Source organism: Taeniopygia guttata, chromosome 3, assembly GCF_048771995.1.
Source record: "Taeniopygia guttata chromosome 3, bTaeGut7.mat, whole genome shotgun sequence".
In the NCBI taxonomy this organism is placed as follows: domain Eukaryota; kingdom Metazoa; phylum Chordata; class Aves; order Passeriformes; family Estrildidae; genus Taeniopygia; species Taeniopygia guttata.
Genome location: NC_133027.1, coordinates 7,313,064 through 7,336,417, shown reverse-complemented (window position 1 = coordinate 7,336,417; position 23,354 = coordinate 7,313,064). Strand labels below are relative to the sequence as shown.

Below are 23,354 nucleotides of genomic sequence, written 5' to 3'. Positions count from 1 at the left end.
GACACTTGAGACAAAGAAATCTGTTCGTGCTGAAATCTGCAAAGGTTAACTTTATTGTTGCTTTGCCCATGTATATACAAAACTTGACAATTGATCATCCATACAGTAAATGAAAAATATTTTCTCAGGAATTCTAGACTGCAAAAAACCATTATTATTTTCCAAGTTCTTCACTCAGTTCTTTCCGAATCTTTTCCTCTATTTTTGAAGTATCATATTCTCTCAGCATGTCAAACTCCAGCCATGGCTGGCTCCACTTCTGTGCTGCTTGCATTTTATGTTCTGGTAGCTCAAACTTGATTCCTTTTATATTGTATTTGGGTCTTTCCCACCGTTTTGACCATGGTTTAGGTTTCATTCGTACCTGCACCTAGAGTGAAAGATTTAAAAATTATAAAAAACCCAAAACAATAAAAGGTATTACGGAATGAGATTTTTGATGGTGATCTTAGCAAAAGGTGACAACTGCTGCTCTAACAGGAGGAAAGTAAGAGAAAACTGACCAATCTCTCAGTGTGTTTAGTAACTGCTGCTCTATGGGTTATCATTGTATCTTGTAAAACCTTTTAATTAACACTGTCTTGATTTATCACGGAGTCCTTAATTGAAACATAAATTAAATCTAACTAATCTTTTGTAGTTTTGCTCCTTACTAAGAAAAAAATAAAAAGCACTAGAGGAAAAGGGAGGAATTATATTGAGTTTCTACACAACACTTTGGCAGGGTCTGATGCTTTCTGGATCTTCCCTGAGATGCAGATCCATAGGTGACTCTTCCATCTTTCTTACCTTGTTTCCTGACACCAACCACTTCTGAATCAGTAACTACATTAATAACATTACTGTGGGAAAAGCTTTCCCTTCTGCACAGCTCTACAGAGGAATGTGGAGGCTGCTTCTCTTTGCATGTCTTCACAATTAACTCCAGAGGATGGCAGGTGTTTACATTCTCACCATTCTTTCACTACAGAAATGGCACAATTTTCCTGATTTTATCTACTTTTGTCACCCTGGTAACTGATGTAGCAAAGAGCTGCTCCAGCCTGTCAGGATAACAGTCATAAATGGAAGTTGTAAATAACCCTGTGCTTTCCCTCTGAAACACGTGGCTCCTACCTTGTTCACAGGAATTTCCTCGTGGCCCATACGAGGCACAGGTTTCATGTTGACATCGAAAGTGCTGTACTCGGGGAGGGCATCCCGCAGGTACATCAGGTTCTCATCCAGCCTCTTCTCCAGCTTCAGCACCTCGATCGCCTGGATTCGAGGACTGTACAGATCGTAACAGATTTCAACCCCTTAGAGACAGAAAGCCTGGTTAATGAACCAAATTCAGGAGAAATACTAACACCCAAGCACTACTGCTTCAGTTACATGTTCCTGTATCATTGCAAACTGGTTTTAGTCCTCAGAGCACTACAGTGCTGTGTGCACTTGTGGCTGTACTATTGCACTGAGCACGTTTTCTTTGTAAATCAAATCTTTGAGACGGAATGGCTTAAGAGACTTGAATGGCTCACATTTAAGGAAGATGAGCTTGGGTTTTCAACTTTATTTCCTTTTGGTTACAATTGTTGTTAATTATGCATCTCTGTGTAGGTGTAGTGTGTATGAATAGGCACCCACCCCTTTTATATTTGCCCTCAGAACTCCACTATTTGCACTGCCCCTGATTTTGTCATAATCCAGAATATGAACCTGTGATAAAACTCTTTGAATCTGTTGCTTATTAAAACAGTTCACATGTCCATCCCTAGGTTCATGAAAACACAGTGCTCAAACTGGGCTGGTGTTTACATGGCAACAGACAACCCAGGCTCAAACATAAGCACAACCATCACAGAATGTCTAAAAGTTACTGTGTAGTCCCATGCCTTTCAAGTACAGAACACATGAGCATTTCTGTGTACACAGTTTTAAACTTGCACAGTACTCTAACAGGCAGACTCATACTTTCACTTCAATCTGCTGTTTTCCTCCCCACAGACTAAATTTCTACAACATAGCACATTTTTTGCTGAACCTTTGCAGCATAATTACCACAGCTGAAACCCACCTTGGTCTTCTATGACATTCCGAAGGACAAAGGTAGCGCCGAGCCCTTTCCCTCCCCTCTGAATGCAGATCCCAACAAAGCGGTTGGATTTGTCACTGGCGTAGGGATTCGCAGTCGTCACAGCGAGCACACTGCCTGCCAAAAAAATGGATTAAAATTAATAGCCTGTCCCAGTTAATATGTGCCAAAATGTGGGAAGAATCAGGCAAAGTGCATCTATGTAGGTGCATTTTGAAAATACTTTTGCTTCCCATCAAAACTGCCAAAACCAGAAAAAAACCTGCTAAGGTGATCTGAATGAATATAGATTGAAGTGATATTGCAGGTTAACTGCAAACTTTCTTCACCTTTATGTTTTTGCTCTTCCCTATCCAAATCGAATATAATTAATCTAATGTATTTTTTTTCTTTCGCTCTACTGGTAAACCATATGCTCTAGAGCCAGGATTTCACATATGGAACACATCAGGATTACTCTTTAAATTAATCAGGATGTAAACATGAGATTAAAATATGAAGTATTACATACAGAAACACATCCAGTTGATCAAACACACCTGAGACTTTATATTTTATGCTATTCTACACATGACCACACTTTCTAACACCCCACACATACTGCCAGAATTAGGAAAGTTTTAGTGCTGACACTGACCGACATAGAATTCTGGGATGTTGAACACTTTTCTTCTCTGTATCATATCCTTCCTTTCTATATAGTATTTAAGAGGATCTTTTCTCCCTCTGGGAGGTATAAATTCAGGGCTTAGGAACCTGTAAGAAAAGCCAAACTTTAAGAAGTGTGAAACAAAAGCATTTGCATAAAAATTACAAGACAATTCCAAGTATTTGCCCTAAGAATTACCAGCTGTTGCCTTTTCAGAGGTACAAACTGCAGTCTATGAAGTCACCAATTTTATTAAATTATTATTTTTTGTTATCTAAAAGGAATTTTTGTGGGATTTCGATGTTGGTTTTGGGTTTTTAAGTGGCTTTTTTGTTGTTGTTGTTGTTGGTCTTTTAAACAGATATTTTCCCAAACAGTAATGTATGTTGGTCTTAGAGGAGCTGAATGAAAGAGGACAGTTCAATTTGTGCTGTTGCAGATTAGAAACAGGTTATTTCATGGTTTAATTGTAATCCCCATGACAGAACACTTACTATTTGTTGACTTTAATAACAGATATGGAAGAATCTATGACACAAATTTTACAAACTGATTCTACAGGACACCACATAAATGTCCTTTTAAGTTACAGAAGCTTAGACAGACTGGTAAAATTATTTTTTTACTACAAAAAAAATTAAACCATGCCAAAGAACTTCCTCATGGTCTGGACCTCAGTTACTGACTGCTGAGCTGAGTGCACACTTCCTGACATGGATTGGCTTGAGCTGAGAACCATTTCCAACAGATATCTGGATTTGTTCACTTCGGTTTGGATGGCAAGATCACCTGCCCTCAGAGCAGATGGATGAAGGTGGACTCAATTCAGTCGTACAGATGCATCTTAAAAGTCCTGGATCGGGCCAGGAGAGAAGTGCCCAACAGAGAGGAGGACAAATGTAAATCTGCCCTACAAACCTTATGGGGGCTGTGGGGGCAGCAGAAGCTCTGGCTGGTGCTGCTGCCCACAGGCAGCCCCACAGTGCTCTAGTGAGGTGTCCCTGCCCATGGCAGGGGGGGCTGGAACGAGATGATCTTTAGGTCCCTTCCAACCCAAACCATTCTGTGATTCCATGAAATGGGTTGAGGTGACATCAAAAACGCCCAGAATGAGACATCTCATGAAGGCTACCAGAGACACCAGGTCCATGTCACAGCCAGTGATGCACAACCAGCCTTGAGGTCCGAGGCAAAGGCAGACACAGGACCTGTGTCCCTGTCACATTAGAGAGATGCCTTTAACAGACATAATCTCCCACATTAACCCCAATTTTGCAATAGTATTAACTGCTCTACATTTTTTTTTTAATGTTTCATTGCTTTCAGAAACTCCCAAAACAGTATTTAAAAGGTGTTTTGAACAAATTTCAACACAAACGGTCTTTGCTAGAATTTGACAAACTGTGCTGGGTTGTTTTTAGTGTAGTGATGCCTTGACTCTCTAGGTAGGTGCTCACAGGGAGCAGCTCAGGGGGACACCCTCACCTGCTCTCCTCCTTCCGCGTCTTCCTGTCGATAATCACGGGCTTCGGAGGCGGCTGGAATTTCTGTGGCTTTCCATCGCTGCTCACTCGATACCCCGACAAAGAAAAGAACCCTGTAAAATACAAAACAACGTTTAAAACACCGGTGATTTCATGTTTAACCTCTCCCCACCAAAGCAGGACATGGCACCGCCACCCGCCCGCCAGGCCAGGAGCCTCCTCCCCCCCGCTCTGTGGGCCAAGGGGAGGGTGCGGGGAAGGGGGGAGGTTCGGGGGTGCCCGGGGGTGCCCGGGGGTGCCCAGGGTGAGGGCCCGGGCGGTGCTCACGGCCGGGCAGGGCGATGCCGGCGCCCCTCGGCACCAGCCTCCCGCAGGCGGCCGCCATGGCGGCTGCGGCGCGGCCGCTACGGCGAGCGCGGGGGGACAAAGCGCGGCGGGACGGAGCGCGGAGGCGGCGCCGCCTCACGGGTGGTGCTGTACTGGAAAGGTTTGGGTTGGATACTGGGAAGGAATTCCTCGCTGGGAGGGTGGTGAGGCGCTGGAACGGACTACCGTGATAAACTGTGGGCTTCCCATCCCTGGAAGGTGTTGGATGGGGCTGGTTCAGTGGGAGGTGACATTAAAGAACCTCCCAACCCAGCCCGTTCTGTAATTTAGGGATGAAGGGAAACAACACGGCCCTTTCCCCTCCATCCCTCAGGGGCAGGTGCTGTCCCGGGCTGCGGAGCTGGAGCTCCCTGCGCATCCCTGGGATGATCGCAGCACAGCGCCTCATCCTCGCAGCAGCTCCTTGGACATCACAGGCATCCACCACATCTAGGAATTTTGGCTTTGCCACATGAAAGCGGTGGTGTGTTTTCTAGAAACACACTCCTGTGTGTCTTCATGATAAAACCACTCGACTAAATTTTTTTTTCGAGGCCATTGTTATCTCTGTTCGTAATTCAAATATCCCGCAGTCCCAATGCTTTTCACTAAGATTAGTTTAGAAATTATTATATGCAAAAATACTGTCGAGGTATCTTTAATAGGTTTGTGTCAGGTTTCCTTGGCCATCAGTCTGGATTCAATTAGTGCCTACAGAAGCAGGAGGAATGTGAATTCTAAATGCAGGTCTATAAATAACACCCCGCTGTTCAATCTTTGCAGAGATTCACTTCAAAATATCCCTGACCTCATGAAGTAATTAGATCCATCATGTTGCCTGTGATGTTCCCCCAACCCCTTTTATTGGTTGCAGATGACTGCCCAAGCCCCCACATTAACACGAGTCATTTCCCACTTTGTGACCTGGTGCTTGGGTCCTTAGCTGTGCTTCAGGAGACGGTGAGGAGTGCAGAAGCCAAGTCACAGGTTTCTGTAACCAGTTACCTCTGTTAACAGCGAGTTAATCAGCAGAACATGGATGGGACAGAAGAGGGCACTCTGACCCTTCAAATACAAAAAAAAATCTCCACCGGTACTGAGCACACCACTCCTCAAGTTTAATCTTTTATGTTCTTATCCCTTATGTGAGCACTATTAAAAAGGTAGAATAATATTTTTTAGGGGGTGAGGAATTATCACATAGGGGTAATTCCAATAACTTAATGGTGATCGAGGAGATAAAATAGCTATAAGGAGATGTGTGCGCTATGACTTGGGAAACTGCAGATTTGTAGCTCACAACTGTCTTTAAAGAAGAGAATCGGATGTTTCAGTGTCAGGGAGCCACTTTTAACTCCCTGGCTGACCACTGTGGACTGGAGGCTCACAAAACCACTTTGGTGGGCTGGAACTGCCCTGAGCTCAGGGCTTCCCAAGAGAACCTCACTTCCCTTGAGGTGCTCTCAAGGGCCCAGAAACTTGCCCCTGTGTAATTCCCAATTCCTGTGTGAGTTGCTGAGGCACCCTGGCATCAAGACACTGGACCATGTGTTGTTTGGTCTCTTTTTTCAGCAATAGCTTTCTTGAGTTTGAAATACAGGGGCAAGACACTCCCCTTGAGTTTCTTCATTCTGTCACATCAGACAGAGTAGAAGTGCTGCCTCCCTGCTCTTCTTGCCTATATAACAAAATCTATGAAAATATGCATCACTTTACAATCACTGGGAAAGGGTGAGGTTCATAAATGAAAGGCATCACTCTCCTCAGGTAATATAACAAAGGACAGCCACAAAGATGGTGAAGGGCCTTGGGGGAAGCCACATGAGGAGTGGCTGAGGGCACTTGGCTTGTGCAGCCTGGAGAAGAGGAGATTGAGGGGAAACCTCACTGCAGTCACAACTTCTGGTGAGGAGAGAGGGGAGGCAGAGAATGATCTCTGTGGTGATCAATGACAAGAGCTGAGGGAATGGCCTGAAGCTGTGCCAGGGAAGGTTTAGGTTTAATGTTAGGAAAAGGTTTTTCACCCAGAGGGCACTGAAACAGGATTCCCAAGGAAGTGGTCAAAGCACCAAGCTTGACAAAATTCAAGAAATGTTCAGACAATGCTTGCAGGCACAGGGTAGACTCGATGATCCTTAAGAGTCCCTTCCAACTCAGCTTATTCTGTGATTAAACAGACTTTAGTACTTCTTTGAATTCATTCTGACTGAGTTCAACATATTTCTAGTCCCTCCTGTCCAATCCTGGGGAAGCTCACTTATGGTTCCTTACTACTCAAATCTGAGTTTCTTTGGGAAGAAAAGCAGGACAGGTAGTAAATGGTGCTTAGTCTGATCCTCTCTCATCTGTGGAGCTAGGATGTGGCCAAGATCTTTCACCATTGAAACACCATCCTTCATGTTATTGTCTTTGAAGTCTCCTCCCTTATTTCAACACCCTTCTTGAAGTATTGGTTTACATGGCAGTTCAGCAGTGCTCACAGTCACCCCAAATACCCTCAGTTATCCAGCTGGACAAACTGCCACCTCCAGCTTATTTCAAAACAAAATCTCTTTTAACATCAGCATTTCAATGTCTTCCTCCCTTGACGTGTCCTTGCAGATGTATCAATAAAATGAATAGATTCTCTCCCAGGTCAGCAGTACAACTGATCCCTCTTTGCACTTCCTTGCTGAAGATTTCCCTGAATGATGGTCCTACTCATTAGAGGAAAAAAGGCCAATGTTTAAGGAAGAAGGAGACTTTGTGTTTTGCTTCTCGCATTCTTTGTCACTCTGAGCCATTAATTTTTGATTTCTTTGCTTTAACTCAGCTTTGCTGTAACAAAGGCTGAAGAACAGGCCTTCTCAGACCATATGCAGCATTTGGAAGGTAAAGGAGAGGTGCACATTTCTGGTGTGGAGATGCCCAACAGATTGTACCAGCCTGAGCTGATCTGCTTACCTGGATTTACCTGCTCATGTCCCCAGGAATGCAGTGCTTCAGTCCCAGCACCACCAGGATCAGGGCTGTCAGTATCACCTCCCAAAACAGTCTGCGCTGCAGGCTGAGATCCCAGAGGTTCCTTCTGAACACCTGAAGCCGAGTTGCAGCAGCCCCAACACAGCTGTCTGTGGCCTGTCAGAGGGTGTGAAGAAGGGAGTGAATTTTCATGTTGCCCAAGGGAACATGGACATCTTTTTATAGGAAACACAGCCAAAAGTGGTAACACCTGCTGTTATTATTACTGTGCCTCTAAACAAAAAGAGATATCTGTGAGGGGCTAAGCTGCTCTGGAGATCTGGTTTGTTGTCCCTTAGGTGTTGAGAAGAGGCAGCTGGATGTCCCTAGATTACAAGAGAAACGGGACTGGCTCATGGAGGGCCTCTCCACCTCATCTTCTAGCTAAATTATGCCCTTTTCAACCTGTCAAGCTATTCATAGCTGCTGTAGCTCCAGCAGTGGCTGGTGGAGCAGGCATAGCTCCTTTCACACTGTCCAGAGATGTCTCAATCTTTCAGGCTCTCTTGCAAGCCTGTGTCAGTATAGATACAAGGCTATGCCTGGATTCCTCCGTGTCCTGTTTATCCCAGGTACCAAAGCAACCCTATAAACTGCTCTGGAAAGGTTTGAGTATAGTGGATTTTATTAGAACCTTTAAACAACCTGGTATAAGTTCTAGTCTTTCTGGAAGTTTCCCTTTAATGAGACGTAAGTTATTGGTTAACTTAAGGTGAGTTGACCTAGCTGAAAATAATCAGAGAAATTCCAGGATGTTGCTTAAAATGACCTCAGGTGCCAGACCCTTCTGGATAGAGCAGCTGCTCACTAAGGTGGCCATCAAGCATCCACAATTGCATTTTTTCCTTACTGTAGAGAAAGGAAAAAGGAGAGGGAGAGCTGTTCTTCAGACACAACATCCCAGCACTGAGCTCAGGAAAGCGATGGACTGGAAAACCTTCCTCTCGTTCTGTCAAAACAGCCCCCGGGCCTCGGTTGTTTTTTAGCGTGCATCCTGCTGGAGCCACACGCAGTTAACCCTGCCAGGCCAGTGCATGCTCTCCCCTCTGTGCAGTGCTGGCAAAGTGCTCACATCTGCTCCTCTGAGCCTGAGGCTTCCAGAGGGCCTCTGGCAGCGGGCATGGCTTCTGTGGCACATCACTGCTGTGTTCATGCACACCTATGCTCTTCCATTTCCTTTTGCCTTTGTTGAATTCCAGCCCTGGAGGGTAAATTGTTATTGTATAGCCTGTATGGGAGAAGAAAAAAAAACCTGTGTGCCAGTGATTTCTGTCAGGGTGCAGGGGATATATGAAATGTGGTCTGGTTTGTTGGTAGCTTTGCCAGTGCCTCAGTAGATACTGACTCTGTGTTCAGAGTCAGAAGAGTCTTTTAATTCCTCTTGGAATCGGTGATGTTTTCAGATCGTTGAGAATTTGAGCTGTGTGGCTTTGTTGTTTTTCTTGTCTTTTGCTCTTGATGATATCCCCGCTCCTCTTGAATATGCCCCCACTCAGAATTTGATTTCCTCTGGGATGTGTGGCACCCTTACAGGTTATGGAAGGGACAACAACACTGGCTGATCTCAGCATGTATAAAACACTTGATTCTACTAATTTTATGATTTAGTAAGAAATTTTAAAGAGGAATTGTGTCTAATATGGAAGCCAATGTTGAAATTATTCCAATAATTCAATAAATTGTGTAGAAGACATGTATATAATTGCTTAGAGGTTAAAAGAGTGAGATGTTATGAATTTGGAGAGTTAGGAAGAGTGTGACAAAGTAAGGTTAAGTTTAGGAAATGATGCCAGAGGTCTTTCCCTTAGTAAATTCTTGGGTGTCTTTGAGTCCTCTATGGGTCCACCAAGGGGTGTCCTTACCTCTGAGCTTCTATAGTCTGAATGAGGGAGGCTGATTTCCAGAGCCATTTTACAGAAAGCTGCCCCAGAAACACCATTAAACAAATAACTCATTGCCTAGTCCAGGCAGCTCCTTCAGTACTTATCTCAAACTGGAAGACTGTCTTTGGTTGGGAGCATCTATCTCATTCCAGAAATTTGAGGTCTTCTCCTTCAGAAACAGTGTGGAACACCTTGAGAACCTAAAGAGACCCCTGATGTCCCCCTCCTGTTTCCTGAGATGCTAAAAACCCCAACTGAAACAACTGAAATGAATTATAGAAGAAATCCCATTTATCTTGAAAGGCAAGTGTAATTGAAAGACTGATGGGTGAACTCCCAGGTACCTTTACACTTCATAGAGTCAATATTTGTTCTTTCTCCATTTATAACCCCATTACTCTCTCTAGGTGGGCAGGAGATTTCAAGGGAGACCATTTGTTTTTCTTGATTAATGCATTAATGCTGGTGGTTTGTCATAGTAAATGATATCTACTATCTCAACCTCTGTATGCAGGAGGTAGTAAAAAATTTATTATCAAATTGCTCAAAGTCTTGGCTTCTCATTATTTTTAATAAAACCAATCAACTTCTGCTCTTCATTATTGAATGATTAGTGACTAACCTGAAGAGAAAATGTCTCTTATATCCTTTGTTTTGCAAAAGCCCTTTAGAAATCATAACGTTATTTTCCACTGCACTGGCTCAGCTGTGTTCCATAGTATTGTGTGGAAATAGGTGGGAGAGAGAAACTTCTGCTTTGTCTTATGTCTTACTTTGCTTCCCTCTGGACTCATAGCAGGGCTTTCACCTGAGAACTGGGCTTTTCAAGCTTTGAGTCTCTGCCTCATCCACCACAGAAGCAGCAGCAGCTCTGGACACTGGCTTCCTAAACCAGCTGAAGAAACTCTCAGCTCTCCTGGTTATTCACAGCACCATTTGGGGCAATCTTCTTTGGGTGAAAATTAAGCTGCCTCAAATCAGACTCTTTAATGGACAAAGCTGCTTTTCCTCTACTGTCAGAAGGTTCATTTTACAGAAAGAGCATTAGGTGGAGATGAGCTTGTGTGCTGTGTCAGGATAGCTTCAGTGAACTAAAAAAAATTGTTTTACCTTTCACTGTGGGAAAGGAAAAGGGATTCTGATTAGTTATGCATGTCCAAGATGGGGTTAGCAAATGAAGTAAGAAATTACCTGCAGTGTAGTAATAAATAGAAGAGATTGAGAACAACCAGGGAAGGGCTGTACATGAAACAGCTCCCAGGGGATAAGTGCAGGACAGGGCAGAGCACAGCACAAGTGGTGGGCAGGGTAAGGCTGGGAGGATGATTCTGGCTTGATTGATCTTCACAAGGGGATAGTCCTGCAAAAACTGAAAACGTTTTGGAATCTAAGTGGTCTCTAGCCTCTTTTTGCCTCTACTGAGGTGTTTCTGAGGCAAGTTACTTGTGTTAGAAAAGCCATTTATTATACTTATTTTATGCAGTCACTGGATGCACACAACCACTAAGCTATGCCCATACACACCACTCTGCTGTCCGTCATGGCTGTCAGTCCAGGCAATGCCCAGCCTGGTGAGCTCTGACATTTGCAAATCTCTTGTAAAAAAGCTGTAAAAACCTGTAAAGTTTCCTTCCTTCCTCTGTATCCTTTCTAGCTGGTCTGGTGAGCAGCATTACTGCGTTAGGTATCAGTGATGTGTGAGCCAGGTGCCCAGAGACAATGACTGCAGCCAAATTTCAGTATGAGCTTTCTGCAGTGGGAAGCATCTCTTGCTCTAGAAGCAAGTTAACTGGAGTTCCCTAATGATAGTGTTGTGGCTACAGAGTGTGGAGACTGGTCTGTCTTGGACTTCAATGCCCTTGTAAATTCCTTGGGTTGTTTTGGATGACATAGTCCAGTGCTATTTGCACTGCCTAGCACACCTGGGCTTTGTCACTGGATAGTCTCTTGGGACCACTGTGAAAAAAATACCTGGTGATATTTTTGGCCTAAGTACTAAAATGCATGTGAAAGCATATGGTTACTCTTGAAACAGCCCTCTCAAATGGAAAAGATTTAGAAGAGGAAAGGAAAATGTATGTTTAAGTACATGTTAAATGAGAACACGAAACCTGTTCTTCTTGCAAATGGTAGATATAGTCCATTGTTGAATTTGCGCTGATGCCAGTGAAATTACACTTGGGATTAATTTTCCCCATTCAGCAGAAAAGCATTTCCTCTGATTCCCTTTGATTTTTTACCAGTTTGTGATCTGTGAGCCAGAGGTTTTTTCTGTAATTTGCTGTCTGTCCAAAAGCAAGGGAAATACCCTCTGTTCCAAGGCAATGATAAATCTGAGGTGAAAGCTGACCTGACTTATGCTGGAACCAGGGAAGCCAATGAGGTTTTTTCTTTGACTTCTCCAGATCAAAATTAAGCACAGTCTATGCTGAATGCTCCTGAAGGAATGGTCTGTCCTGCTGATCACTGTAAATAGGTGGGAGCACAAACTCATAGCAACCTGGGATTGCAGGATGCCCTGCCATTCCTGGGCAGCTCTAATCAGGCTTGCCAGAGTAGCAGAAGATGCTGTAACACTGGCAGACAGTCTGCTCTGGGGTTATTTTTTCAGTTCTCAGCCCATGCCACTGTGTCTTCATCAAGGATATGACAAACTCTTGAAACATTGTTGGTTCTCTTAGAACATATAATCTGTTTGTGGTCATGCTATCAAACTCCAAAACATGATTCCTTCCTGCCTGTTGGGAATGGCCAAAGTTCTTGCCAACTCCCAAGCCACGCTCAGAAATGTTCTACATGCCAGGTGGCCTGGATCAAAAGTGAACCAAGGACTGGTCTAAAATGTGAGTGGCAGTGCCTTTGTTCAGTCTCTTATGTGGTTCAGACTATTAGTATAGAGGTGGATTTTATGAAAAGACATCATGAGAATGCTTGGAAACAATCCTTTTTGTGGGAAAGGTCTCTGGCAACAAAAATGGCTTTTCCAGTGTAAGTTATAGCAGTAGTTTCCATCAGGATGGTCTGTGTGTAGAGGATGTGTGCCCATGAGGGAGAGAAGAACCTGGGGAATGCTGAAGGATTCTCATGTTGTCCTGCATGCTACTGCCTTTGCATGCCCTCAGAGCAGAGTACAGAGGTTTGTGATAAATACCCATTATATAATTTTAAGGATGAGTGTTTAAATTATTCCTTTGTTTTAATCAAATAACATCATAGCATGTTACGCCCACTGGACAGTCTGAGAACTTCTAGACAAGTTAATCTGAGAAACAATTCTGCTTCCTCTGGAAATAAAGGACAATGTAAATTATTTGTGAGGGTTGCTAGAAAACAGGAAAAACAAAAAGGAAGAACCTAGTGGAGATCCAGATTAACAGGGATCTGTAACCTGAAGTGACTCATGCCTACATAGCATCAGGATTGAGACAATATTCCCTTGATTATCATAAGTGAGATAATAGGAAAAATGTACTGCTGCTCACGTTGAACCAGCTGGGATGTCTCTTCAAAGCCAAGACCAATGAGGTCAGAGATACATATCTTCAGGTGACAAATTTGACCTCTCATCTAAGAAGCACTCCCAGAGAGCTATTGAATATACTAATGGAAAGATAGTGGTGGAAAATAGTAAAGCCAAAACATACCATCATCCAATTAATGGAGAAAGCTATTAGAAGAAGAGGATTTATGAGTCAGGTCAAGTGGAGAACACTTTCACTTTACAGATATCAGAAGACAGTGCAGGTCCTGAACGTGTCAGTGAACTTGTGTCTGTAAAACTTTATGTGACTTGCAGTGTAGTACCAAGATCAAGATGAGTCCAAATTCCTGCAGTTCTAATACAGTGATTAACATCCTGTGCACAAGGTACCAACTAAACCAAATGGGATATGCCAATCCCAGAAAAATCACCAGATTTCACAGTCGCCTCTAACATGTAACATGGAATTATTAGAATAAAGAGAATGCCAACAGAGAGAGGTTCAACACCAGTTGCTTGGTGAGACATGAGGAGAAAGTTTTCAGCTTTGTTGTGGATCCCTTTGTACAGTCTCCAAATATTTTACTTTTGACATTTTCATATATTGGAGGATTTTGCACCACTTTGTTCAGTGTTTCCCAATGTTTCAGTGGGATGAGTGCATCACTTGGGGCTTTTACTCTGCACAGAATTTGGCTGAAGGACTACCCCCTCTTGAAACCTTTCCCAGTATGGAGCAAAGTCCTCCAGGTTTTATGTTCGTTTTGTAAACTTAAGTGATTGAGTGACACAAAATGTGAAAACTTCAAAGGCTTGTCAGTTTGAATATTCTGCACAGCTGTTATTTAGCATTGAATATGGATTTTACTTGTGAGATACTTGGTGTTGTATTGCAAAACTGCATTATGTGAAGTCCTCTGCCTTCAAATTGATGAAAGCAAACAGTGCTTACTTCCATGAGTAACACCATCTGTTTGCATAAGACACTCTTAGGAGAAAGATTAAGAAAAAAAAAGGAAACAAAGAGCTGTACTCTGCTGGAAAACTTTGCTATTTTATATTGAAACTCTGACCACCCAGTTTACATTTCTTTCTGTAGGTATAAATGCACATATACTTTGTTATTAATTTACATTCAATTAGAAGGAATGTGGCCAAGTGGAAAGAGCTCTGGCTGGACTTAAAAAGTATTTAATATTTTCTTATCTCTGTCAATTTCCCCTGGCTGACATTGAAAAGTATTTACCTCAAACATATGACTGTTCTTTGTCCATGTGCGAAATGGCAAAATGCAACAGGGCTTTTTGGGGAGTGCTTTGAGACTTTATGGAAAAAACAGTAAGAAGTGAGTAATGTTACTAGGGTTAGAAAGAAATGGTAGTTTTAGAAAATTTGTACTTATAAATCTGCTTGTGACTGTGTAAACAAACAGAACTCCAGTCCTACATCTGGTTCTCTAGCTGAGATTTATTCCTGGTCTAGCTCTTCTACTGGCCAGCCTTTGGCTGTTGATGGTTTAATCAGCAAGGAAGAGGTTAATGGTACTGGGTCAGTAAAAACTAGGAAAACATTACCAAAAATCAGCCCTGGAAGGAAGCAAGATCAGCACAAACAGCATTAAACTGGGAATCATCCTAACTGGGTCCACTCCTGACTACCATTTATGAATTGTGTAATGCTGGGGTCACAAAACTGAATGACAAATTACTTCCTTTCTCACTGCCTTATTTTCCCCATTTGCAGTTGTACTTAACTGTACTTTGGGAATTTACATGCATATTTCAGCTATTATAGTTTTATGTGCAGCAGAAGGAGAGGATCTACAAGAGAGGAGCATGGGAGGAGAGAAAAATGCACTTAAGTAACATGATCTAAAAGGAGGACTGAGGTACAGTTGTTAAACATCTTAGACTTATTGAGACTTCTCCACAGTTAATCTGTGGAGGGAAAGAGAGTATCATTCCTCCAAGCTAAGATGTAATGCTGGACTGCATCGGAACTGGCCTATTCCCACTTCTGTGTGGCTTTGGGGACAAGGGGTCCAAGAGAATATATATCATTGTATGTGTTATTATCTATCCCCAGAGATGTATTTGAGGGCATGGATGGATTTCAAGGGCTGTTACTCCTAAAAGTAAAGTTCCATTTTGGTGTTGCCTTGATTCATGTTTATCCCGTGAGACTGTCCATGAGAGACATCCTTTATCTGTGCTGTGCTGGGGCAGGTGGCTTCTTTGCCTTGCAAACACAGCTGATGTTCCCACAAACCCCAGGGAATAAGGGCATTATGGAGATGGGCTTTAACTGAATTGTCTGTTTCTCAAAGGCCAATTTTTCTTTTATTTTTTTTCCTCTTGTTCTTTTTGGCAAGAGATGCTTTCTTCTTTCCTTTTGGAAGGCATGTGTACAGGCTTACTCAAAAAAAACTCCCTCAGAGGACAATACCCTCCTCTTTGGTTTGACTTTATTCTCAATAACCTAAAGGGCTGCTCAAGCACACTGCCCATGTTTAGCCTTAAACCCTTTGTTTTTGTTTTTTTTTTTTCTTCCACATATTCTGAGTCAGTCAAACCTAATTACCCTTTAATCAGTAAAATCAACACCTGCTAACAGGGTGGGCTCTTTTCAGCAAATAGTGCTTCCCTTTTCCAGAGGCTGATAGATTTCCTATTGTTTCTTTGTCTTGCTCATAAGGAGCTCTGACTGATAATCTGGTAATGGGTATGGTTATCTCATGCCTGTAAGACAGCACTGGTGAATCTTCCTCTTGGCAAGGGCAGCAGAACTAGGTGAGACAAGAATTATACATAGATGCCAGGAGTCAAATCTCCTGGTATTTTCTCTTTAAAACTTAGGTCAGCCCTGGAAAAATATAGGTCAGAGAGGTTTGGCAGGAGGGATTAAAGTATCAGGTGAAATAAAGAGCAAGGGAGCCTGTAGAAGTTCCTTGGTTTTCTTATCTTAAGCAGCCCTCTGCAAAAAAAGTAAGGGGGCGGAATTGTCTGCAGAGAAAAGGGACTGGGGCTGGATTGTACAGAGCCTCTTGGACCTCAGGCTGTGTCTGTGCTGTTAGGGCAGCCCAGAGCCACCACTGTCCTTGAGGAGATTCATCTGCAGCTTCACTGGAGACCCTCAGGGTGTGAAGAGATGCTGTGGGAAGGAGGTGCTTAGGTGCATATCAGGCCAGAGCAGGCTCTTGCTCCTGTGGTCCTGGACAGGATTTGAGCTCAAACTCCAGATTTACCACTCTGCTCTCATCTTCTGTGGGACTGTTTGGAACTTGAGCAAGTGGCCATGTGGGCAGAAGGCAATCAGGGCCATGGGATTTACAGCTCCCCTTGGGATCTGCTTCTAGAACACAGACCATCCCAGGACAGGCTTCTGGTGGAAACAATTACTCTGGTATTCATGGCAGCACTCTTGAAAATGTCTTCCATATATAATCAGGCAGCCAGTCTGATATTCATCTGAGAACAGCTGAAATATTAGAAATTTCAGAATAAGAAACACTTTACAAGTTCACTCAACTCTGAAAAAACCCCTCAGCCCTTTGCGCTGTAGATTCTTACTCTTGTTTTTAGCTTTAAAATCCATGTTTTTGGAGAGTTTCACTTAATTCCATATGGATGAACAGGACAAAGGAGTAAAAACCACTTGTGGTTTTCCTTGGATGTTTCCAGTGAGGTTATTTTTGCTGGATAGCTGCTGCAGCTTTGTTCAGCAGCTGTGTGTGAGCCTGGCCCCATGGCTGCCCCCCTTGGCAGCCCCACACAGTGCAGTTCCTTAGTTTAAATATATTGATATACAGGCTGCTAAATGTCTGATGTTGGCTTTGCCTGTGAAATACATCCTCCTTTCTCCGCACCAACACTCAGCTTCTGCCCTAGTATGGATATGTGGGATATGGCTAATACTTACATGCAAACATATGCCTGAACTGCAGATATGGCTGGTGACCAAAGCCCGGGATCTCCTTCCTTTACCCAGGGACAAGAGTCCACCCATCTATCTGTGTCCCCAGCTCTCAGCTCTTTCAAATTAACATGACTGGCTTGATGCTGCCAGGATATGGATGAAAATCAGGCAGGATCAAATATTGGATGTGCTTCCAGGTGAGCTGGAGCTTTCCTTTAACTCTGCAGGGTGAGCAGTGCTCAGTGAACATCTAGGGCCATCCTAGTTGGAGGTTAAAGTAACTACTATGGAAGGAGCCAGGACTACTGGCTCTCAAGGTTGGATGGGGCTTGGAGCAACCTGGTTTAGTTGAAGGTGTCCCTGCCCATGGTAGAGAGGCTGGAGTTAGATGTCTATAATGTCCCTTCCAACCCAAACCATCCATGATCCTATGAAAAGCACAGGTCTGGATCTGCTGAATCAGTGGATCTCTGTCGAGTTTGATGGAGGATAGAGGGGTCCAGTGGGTTAGAGGGAAAGGAGAGTTTTGTATGTGTGGCTGACAGCAGTCCCAGTCCTGCAATGAGATCCAGGAGGGTTTGATCCCTGGGTCTGTGCAAAGGCTCCTCCACTGTAGGATCACTCTCAACAGGAGACACAGAATTTTCCTGTCACCAGTTTGGCAGGACACAGCTGCTCATACTGATTTCAGCAGTATCTACAAATACCCATCATACCAGAAATCCGTGTGAATTCAGGTGCTTTGTTTTGGGCTCCCTCCTTTGAAAACTCCGCTCATCCTTCTGTCTGTCTGCACCAGAGAGACAAGAGCCCACCAAAGAGACAAGAGCCCTGCATATCTAATGCAGCAATGGCCTCGGGGCACCCCTTTCCCCGACTGGCCCCCAGCAGCTCGCAGTGCCACAGCTGGACAGCTGCACAGCAGTCTGCAGCAAATTTGGGCGAATAGGTGGCTTTTAGGACCCTGGGAACTCCGCCAAGGCTCAGGTAGGTCTGTCTCATTCGTCAGCCGGGATTCATTCACTCCCAGGGATGTGTGTGTGTGTGTGTGTGTGTGTGTGTGTGTGTGTGTGCCGAGTGCTTTTCCTTCCCCGCCGCTGCCTGCGAGCCTTCCAAGCAATGGGACTGCCGCTGCTCTCCGGGCAATGAGGAGAGCTGGGCAGGGGCAGGAACCGCTTTCCTTTCCTCTGGAAGAAAACAAGCCGTGAGGACAGCTAAGGATGTGCTGCCCAGATGTGTTTCCCACCTCCACCTTCCTCCTAGGACTCATGTGCTTGACAGCTTTCAGCAACTTTGCCAAGACTTCTGCAGACTTCTCAGGTAGGGAGAAGCGCTGATCCTTCCCTGTGCTGCTCATGCACGGGGGCTCTTATTCCAGTGCTCCGGAGCAGCTCAGGGAAAGGGGATGTGAGCAGATCTGGGATAGTTATGTGGGAAGTAATTTTAATCTTTTAAAAATAGGCCAAAAATGAAAAGTGTCTTCCGTAAGAGGAGTTTGAGTTTCTTAAAAGCCTTTCTCAATAATTAGCAAAACTATTTCAACAGAGTCGGTCTAACTAACTTTGGCAACAAGAAAATCAATAGTGTTAACTTCTGAAGGTTTGTAGCAGGAATGGTATTAACCTGTGTAAATTTTTAGCAGATTTTGTGCTGCGTTTCTCATAGGGGTGAAAAGAGGTGGATTAGGAGACTGGGACAGTTTAGTATGTAAATTAAAGCTAACATAGCAAGTCTAAATTATTTTGTAGTGGGCCAGATTCCCTCCTCTTAACATGCAGGTCCTGACTGTTGCAAAACCCCCCTGAGCTGAGATAAAGGAGGTGCATGCACAGAACAAATGATATACTGTGTTTTCATAAACTGAAAGAAGTGTCTCATTTATTAATATTTTCTGAATCTAAAAATCTCTTTTTTATTAATATTTTCTGAATCTAAAAATGTTGATAGCACTTGTTTTGAGTTGTACATGGCAGGTAAATACCCAGCACTTTCAAAGTCTGAAATCCCATGTAAGTTTTATAATTCTATAGCTGCATTAGTTGCTTTAAAATTACGTTTCTCTTTCTGTTCTTTGTGGATATGCATGTGGATCTGAGAAAACATAACAGATTTCATTTTACAACTCAGCAGGGTTGATAAGTTTGCTTGGGAGAGCCCAGTGAGGGCCACTTTTCTTTTAGGATGTTTGTTCTAATTTTGGGTCTTAGTGTGAAGAACTAGCCTGGCATACTCTTTAGGGGTGTTTTGCAAAACTCTTGTAGTGGATAAGAGCTGCCAATTATAATTTGCTGATGAAAAAGTGTCATTTGCAAGGGTTGAACCTCACTCGACTTGGGTTTCAACATATCCCAGCACTGCTGCTCGCTGCCTGGGAGTGCATGTGTCTGTGTGCTGTGAGAAATTTGTGTTAGAAAGGAGGAGCTTGTGGTGGAGGGTGGGGGAAAGAATATGTACGGTGCTGGAAGTCTTAATGTGAATTGAAGGGGGCTGGCTTGCCTGTGATTCAGTCTCATTTGGGGGCACATCAGTCCTGGGGGCTCCCATTCAAGGCAGATCTGCCTCTGAATGGAAAGGACTGAGGCATTTCCTTGTTTCTGGTGTGCTTTTATCCTTTTCTTGGCACTGAGCTTTCTCTGTGCTCCTGCTTGCAAGAAAGTTGATGCAGAAGGGGTGCATAGAGCAGGCATGATGGGAGCAAAAGCTGCAATGGGGAAAGAAGTTGTCTTTCTGAAATGTAGATAAAGTTTTCCCAGCCAGGCCAAATTGCCAAGCGTTAAAATGTGTACAGGTGTCCCAGGGCAAAGGTGCTTTACATTGTGTTTGTACAACATAGCTGGAGCAGTGGAAGGAAATTTGATAGGCTTCAGTGGTGCTGGCAGGGGGACCAGATGCTATTCTTTCAAAAAATGGATAAGAAGGCTGCTGATAACAAAATAATGTTTTCTGTAGCATCCAACTGAACTGTCATACTTTGGGAGAAGAAGGGTGGCTTGTATCCCTGCATATGTGTATGGCAAGACTGTATTCTGAAGCAGGGTCTGTAATCCCAGCAGCACAAGGTCTCATGAGTTTCCATAACTGTTGAAACCTTCTGCCAGGTCCAACCTATGTTTTCTGATAGCAGGCTTGGCAAATGTCCCCAGTCTTGTTGGACTGACTGTACCTTGCAGGACAGGAAACATGATTTGCTGCAGGAAAGGGCTGTACCCAGTGTGTAGCAGCTCAAATACAGTCTTGTAAACTCAAGAGCTGAGTACCCACAAGATGATAGGGGGTAGGAAAAGGTACAGTATTTCCCAAATCACACCTTATGCTTTCCCAGCACATATTGCACTGACCCCATTCACCTCTCTCCAATGCGTGAGGGTTTGCACCATGTGCCTCTCTGAAGGAGCAGCGGCCCAGCTAACTCTTCCTACCTGATGGAGCATCTTGTTTGTCACTGTTATCCCTGTAAGTGAATTGTCAGCTGGCTTAAGAAAGGGGAGGGGGGCAACCTTATAACATTATTCAACTGTAATTGTTTCTGGCCTGTTATACATTTTTCCATACTTCAGCATGTTCTGAATTCTTCTCTGGCATGACTGGAATTGAGCAGGTGAACACCTTTGGGGACAACTTACAGCTTTACTCTATGCCATCCCACCTAGAGGTGGTGCATCCAAAACATAAATTGTCTGCACCCCAGGGAGATGAGTGGATTTGTATTGGGTATTACTGCTGAGGAATGTAAGGCTTGCTGTGATCCCACAGAGGTTTCTGCAGCAGTTGGTGCTGCAGGGAGATGACACAGCTCTTTGGGATGTAAAGGCTTTTCCAGCTTGCAAATGAATAGCAGTGCAGTTCAGAGACATCAGCTGATGCTCTTTGGGGAAGAGTGGGGGTTTAAAACACAATCCTGTAGACTTTGTATAGCAGCAAAACCTCTCTGGCTTCTCAGCTTAGTTTGCCTCAGCATTACCAAGGAGGTGCTGCTGTTTGTAATAGGTCATGGCTGTATGGTGGTGGCCAGAGTGTGTGGATCCAGCCCCAGAAGGAAAGCTCAGGGACAACCACTCTTGAGCTCTAAGCAGATCATAAGTCAGAATCACTGACCTGACTCTCATGCTGCAACTCTGCAATAGGGCTGGATAAAAGACTTACCAAGAACTTCAAACACACATCCCACTGCTCCCAGTACTCTCCACTGGCTGCGTCTTCAAGGGATGTGTCTCTCAGCTGCAGGAAAATTTCATTTTTATGAAGGTCGTGGCAAGGCACACCCTGAGAAGGTGCCCAGAGATGTGGTTAACTGAGTCTCAGGTCTCACAAGAGAGCAGGGCTGGTGGGGATTTCTAACCCCTGAGCACACAGTCTCACACTGGGGCTCCATCCCTCCTGTTTGAACAGCTCAAATGCCACAATGTGAACATGAGCAGTGCGTGTCCTGCTGGGGACTGGTGCAATCTGAGATGTAAGAATTCAAATTCCTTTTAAGTGAAGTATTTGAACTATGTGAAGAGTTTTGAAGTTGTTTTCTTTAATAGTTCTTTAAACATTGATGTTTGTAGCGGGGTGTGGGGGGTAGGAAGCAGATCCTGAGGGAGAAAGTGGATTTATCAGGCACTTTGCAGCCACTTCTTAAGAAGACCTGGACTTTTTCTCTGTGGCTGCTTGTAGGATGAACTCTTGATTTAGTCCCATTCTGTGATCTGTTCTTGTGCTCAGGACTGTGTCAAGGCTTAGAACCTGATGTCTTGATGTGTCACGTACCCCTAATGTTAAAGGTGATACTTGAGGATTGTGATGAGGTGTGGGGTAAGAATCTGATCATTAGCTGTAAATCTCTAGTCCTAATCTCCGTAGCAGCAATGAATTCTCCAAAATCCTTGCTTTTTGATAAAACCTGACCTTTGTTTTAGGCCCTTTCTAATTTTAGTGAGAGTCCAAGACACAGCAATGCCCTGGCTCCTTCTAGGGGAAGCTATGCCATAGCTCCTCTGCATGGGCTCTGGGTGGCAGTGATCCATGTGCAGTGCAAGGCCTTGCTCCTCAGAGGGACAGGGTTAATAAAAATGGGGCCAAAAGTAGGCTTTGGTGCTAATTTTAAATGCAGGCATTGAAAGCTTAGTCAACAGCTATTATATCCTGTGTGCTCTCTCTGCTCAGCCATGATGTGCCTGTCTCTGAAGCTAAGTCATGCAAACACATGTTGAATTTCACTCTGCCCACTGCTGCCAAGGTGACCATTTAACTTCCAGCTGCATACCTGCAAGGAATTAAACTTGTTGTTATCATGCTGTGCTCTTATTCTCCAAAAGGATTTTCCCATTCATTAGCTGATTTCAGGCATGTTGGGCAGAAGGGTGGTGGCATCAGATCTATGGGATTGCCATGAGTTTCATGTTAATGGAGACAGGTCCCTCCACTACTGTGGGAAGGGTTGTGAGCTCAAGAATTTCCAGACATCAGAGAATCCACTGCAAGGACCTAAGCCAAAAACTTAGGTTTCTAGGCATGGAAACAGCTGGGCTGGGAGCTCGTGCTTTTTGTGACACAGGAGAACTCAGCCCTGAAAGAAAAACCAGCCCTGGTAGTGCTGCTCCCCTTGGGCCTGCTTTAAAGTTTATGTTCTTTGCATTAGATTCTGGCACAAGCTGGATGCGAGCAGCACTTTTCTTAAGGGAGCTGATCTGGCATTGAGCCAGGTGAATACTGGTTACTCCCATCCACACCCTGCAGGTGAGCCATGGGTAGCTTTTGGAACCTCTCCCTGGAGGCCTGTCTTGGTTTTGAAAGCATAAAGATTTTTGTTGTTGTTGTTATTACTGTTGGTGGTGACTGGTTGTTTTTTTTTTTTTTTCTTCTTTTCCCCAAGAATATCAGGTTTCAAGTGAAAGCTGCTTTTGCCACCTCCCTGCTAATTGGCTCAGTGTGTTTGTTTGAGTGATGAGGGCTGGAGTTGGGGAGGGAAAGGCACTTCTCCCTGATTGCATTTAATCAGTCCATAATAAAGGCAATTTGTTTGACAACTCCATTCACCAAATTATCACCAAAATATCCATGCTAACAGCTTCTGAATGCCTAATAGCTCTGAAAGGGTCTATGGTGTCAAGGGGCATCCAGGATTTCTATGTGTTGAAGGTTTCAGGCTGTAAAAGGTGGCATTTTCCAGAGAAAGGCAGATACACCATCACACTGAAAAAGAAATTGTAACTCAGTAATGAGGGTTGAGTTTTTGACCCCAGGGGCAAACAGATATGATTTAGACTTTGGTTAAAGACCGGGCCACGTCCAGTCCACCTCCATACCTTGTCTTGGGGAAGGGCTCTGAGTGATGAGGTAGGATGGACCTCAGGTTGCTGCTTAGAGAGGTCCCTGCCCCAGGTGATCTTTTCCTTGTCAGCTGGAGGAAATGTACAACTCCATCCATCCCAGCTGCCTGGGCTGCAGTTTGGCTTACTGAGGAAAAACTGCCTGTGCTGGTGTAGAGAAATTCTCCTTCGCAGAGCTGACAAAATCC

The 23,354-nt window shown here is 44.0% G+C and overlaps 2 protein-coding genes across 3 annotated transcripts in view; one reads left to right on the top strand and one right to left on the bottom strand.

Moving 5' to 3' along the window:
• Positions 1-33: 33 nt before the first annotated feature.
• MRPL19 (mitochondrial ribosomal protein L19) lies at positions 34-4,606 on the bottom strand. Its single transcript, NM_001245670.2, is given in 6 exon segments — positions 34-370; positions 1,117-1,298; positions 2,057-2,191; positions 2,712-2,830; positions 4,209-4,320; positions 4,535-4,606. Coding segments are annotated over 6 exon segments (822 nt in total). The 5' UTR covers positions 4,593-4,606; the 3' UTR covers positions 34-154.
• Positions 4,607-17,937: 13,331 nt separating this feature from the next.
• Positions 17,938-23,354, top strand: part of EVA1A (eva-1 homolog A, regulator of programmed cell death) — a 200,367-nt gene continuing 194,950 nt past the window's right edge. Inside the window, exon 1 of one of the 2 annotated variants that reach the window (XM_072926307.1) lies at positions 17,938-18,172. In XM_072926307.1, coding sequence (XP_072782408.1) covers positions 18,073-18,172 — 100 coding nt within the window. In that variant the 5' untranslated portion in view covers positions 17,938-18,072. The remainder of the gene's footprint in view (positions 18,173-23,354) is intronic. The other variant, XM_072926308.1, reaches the window with a different exon arrangement.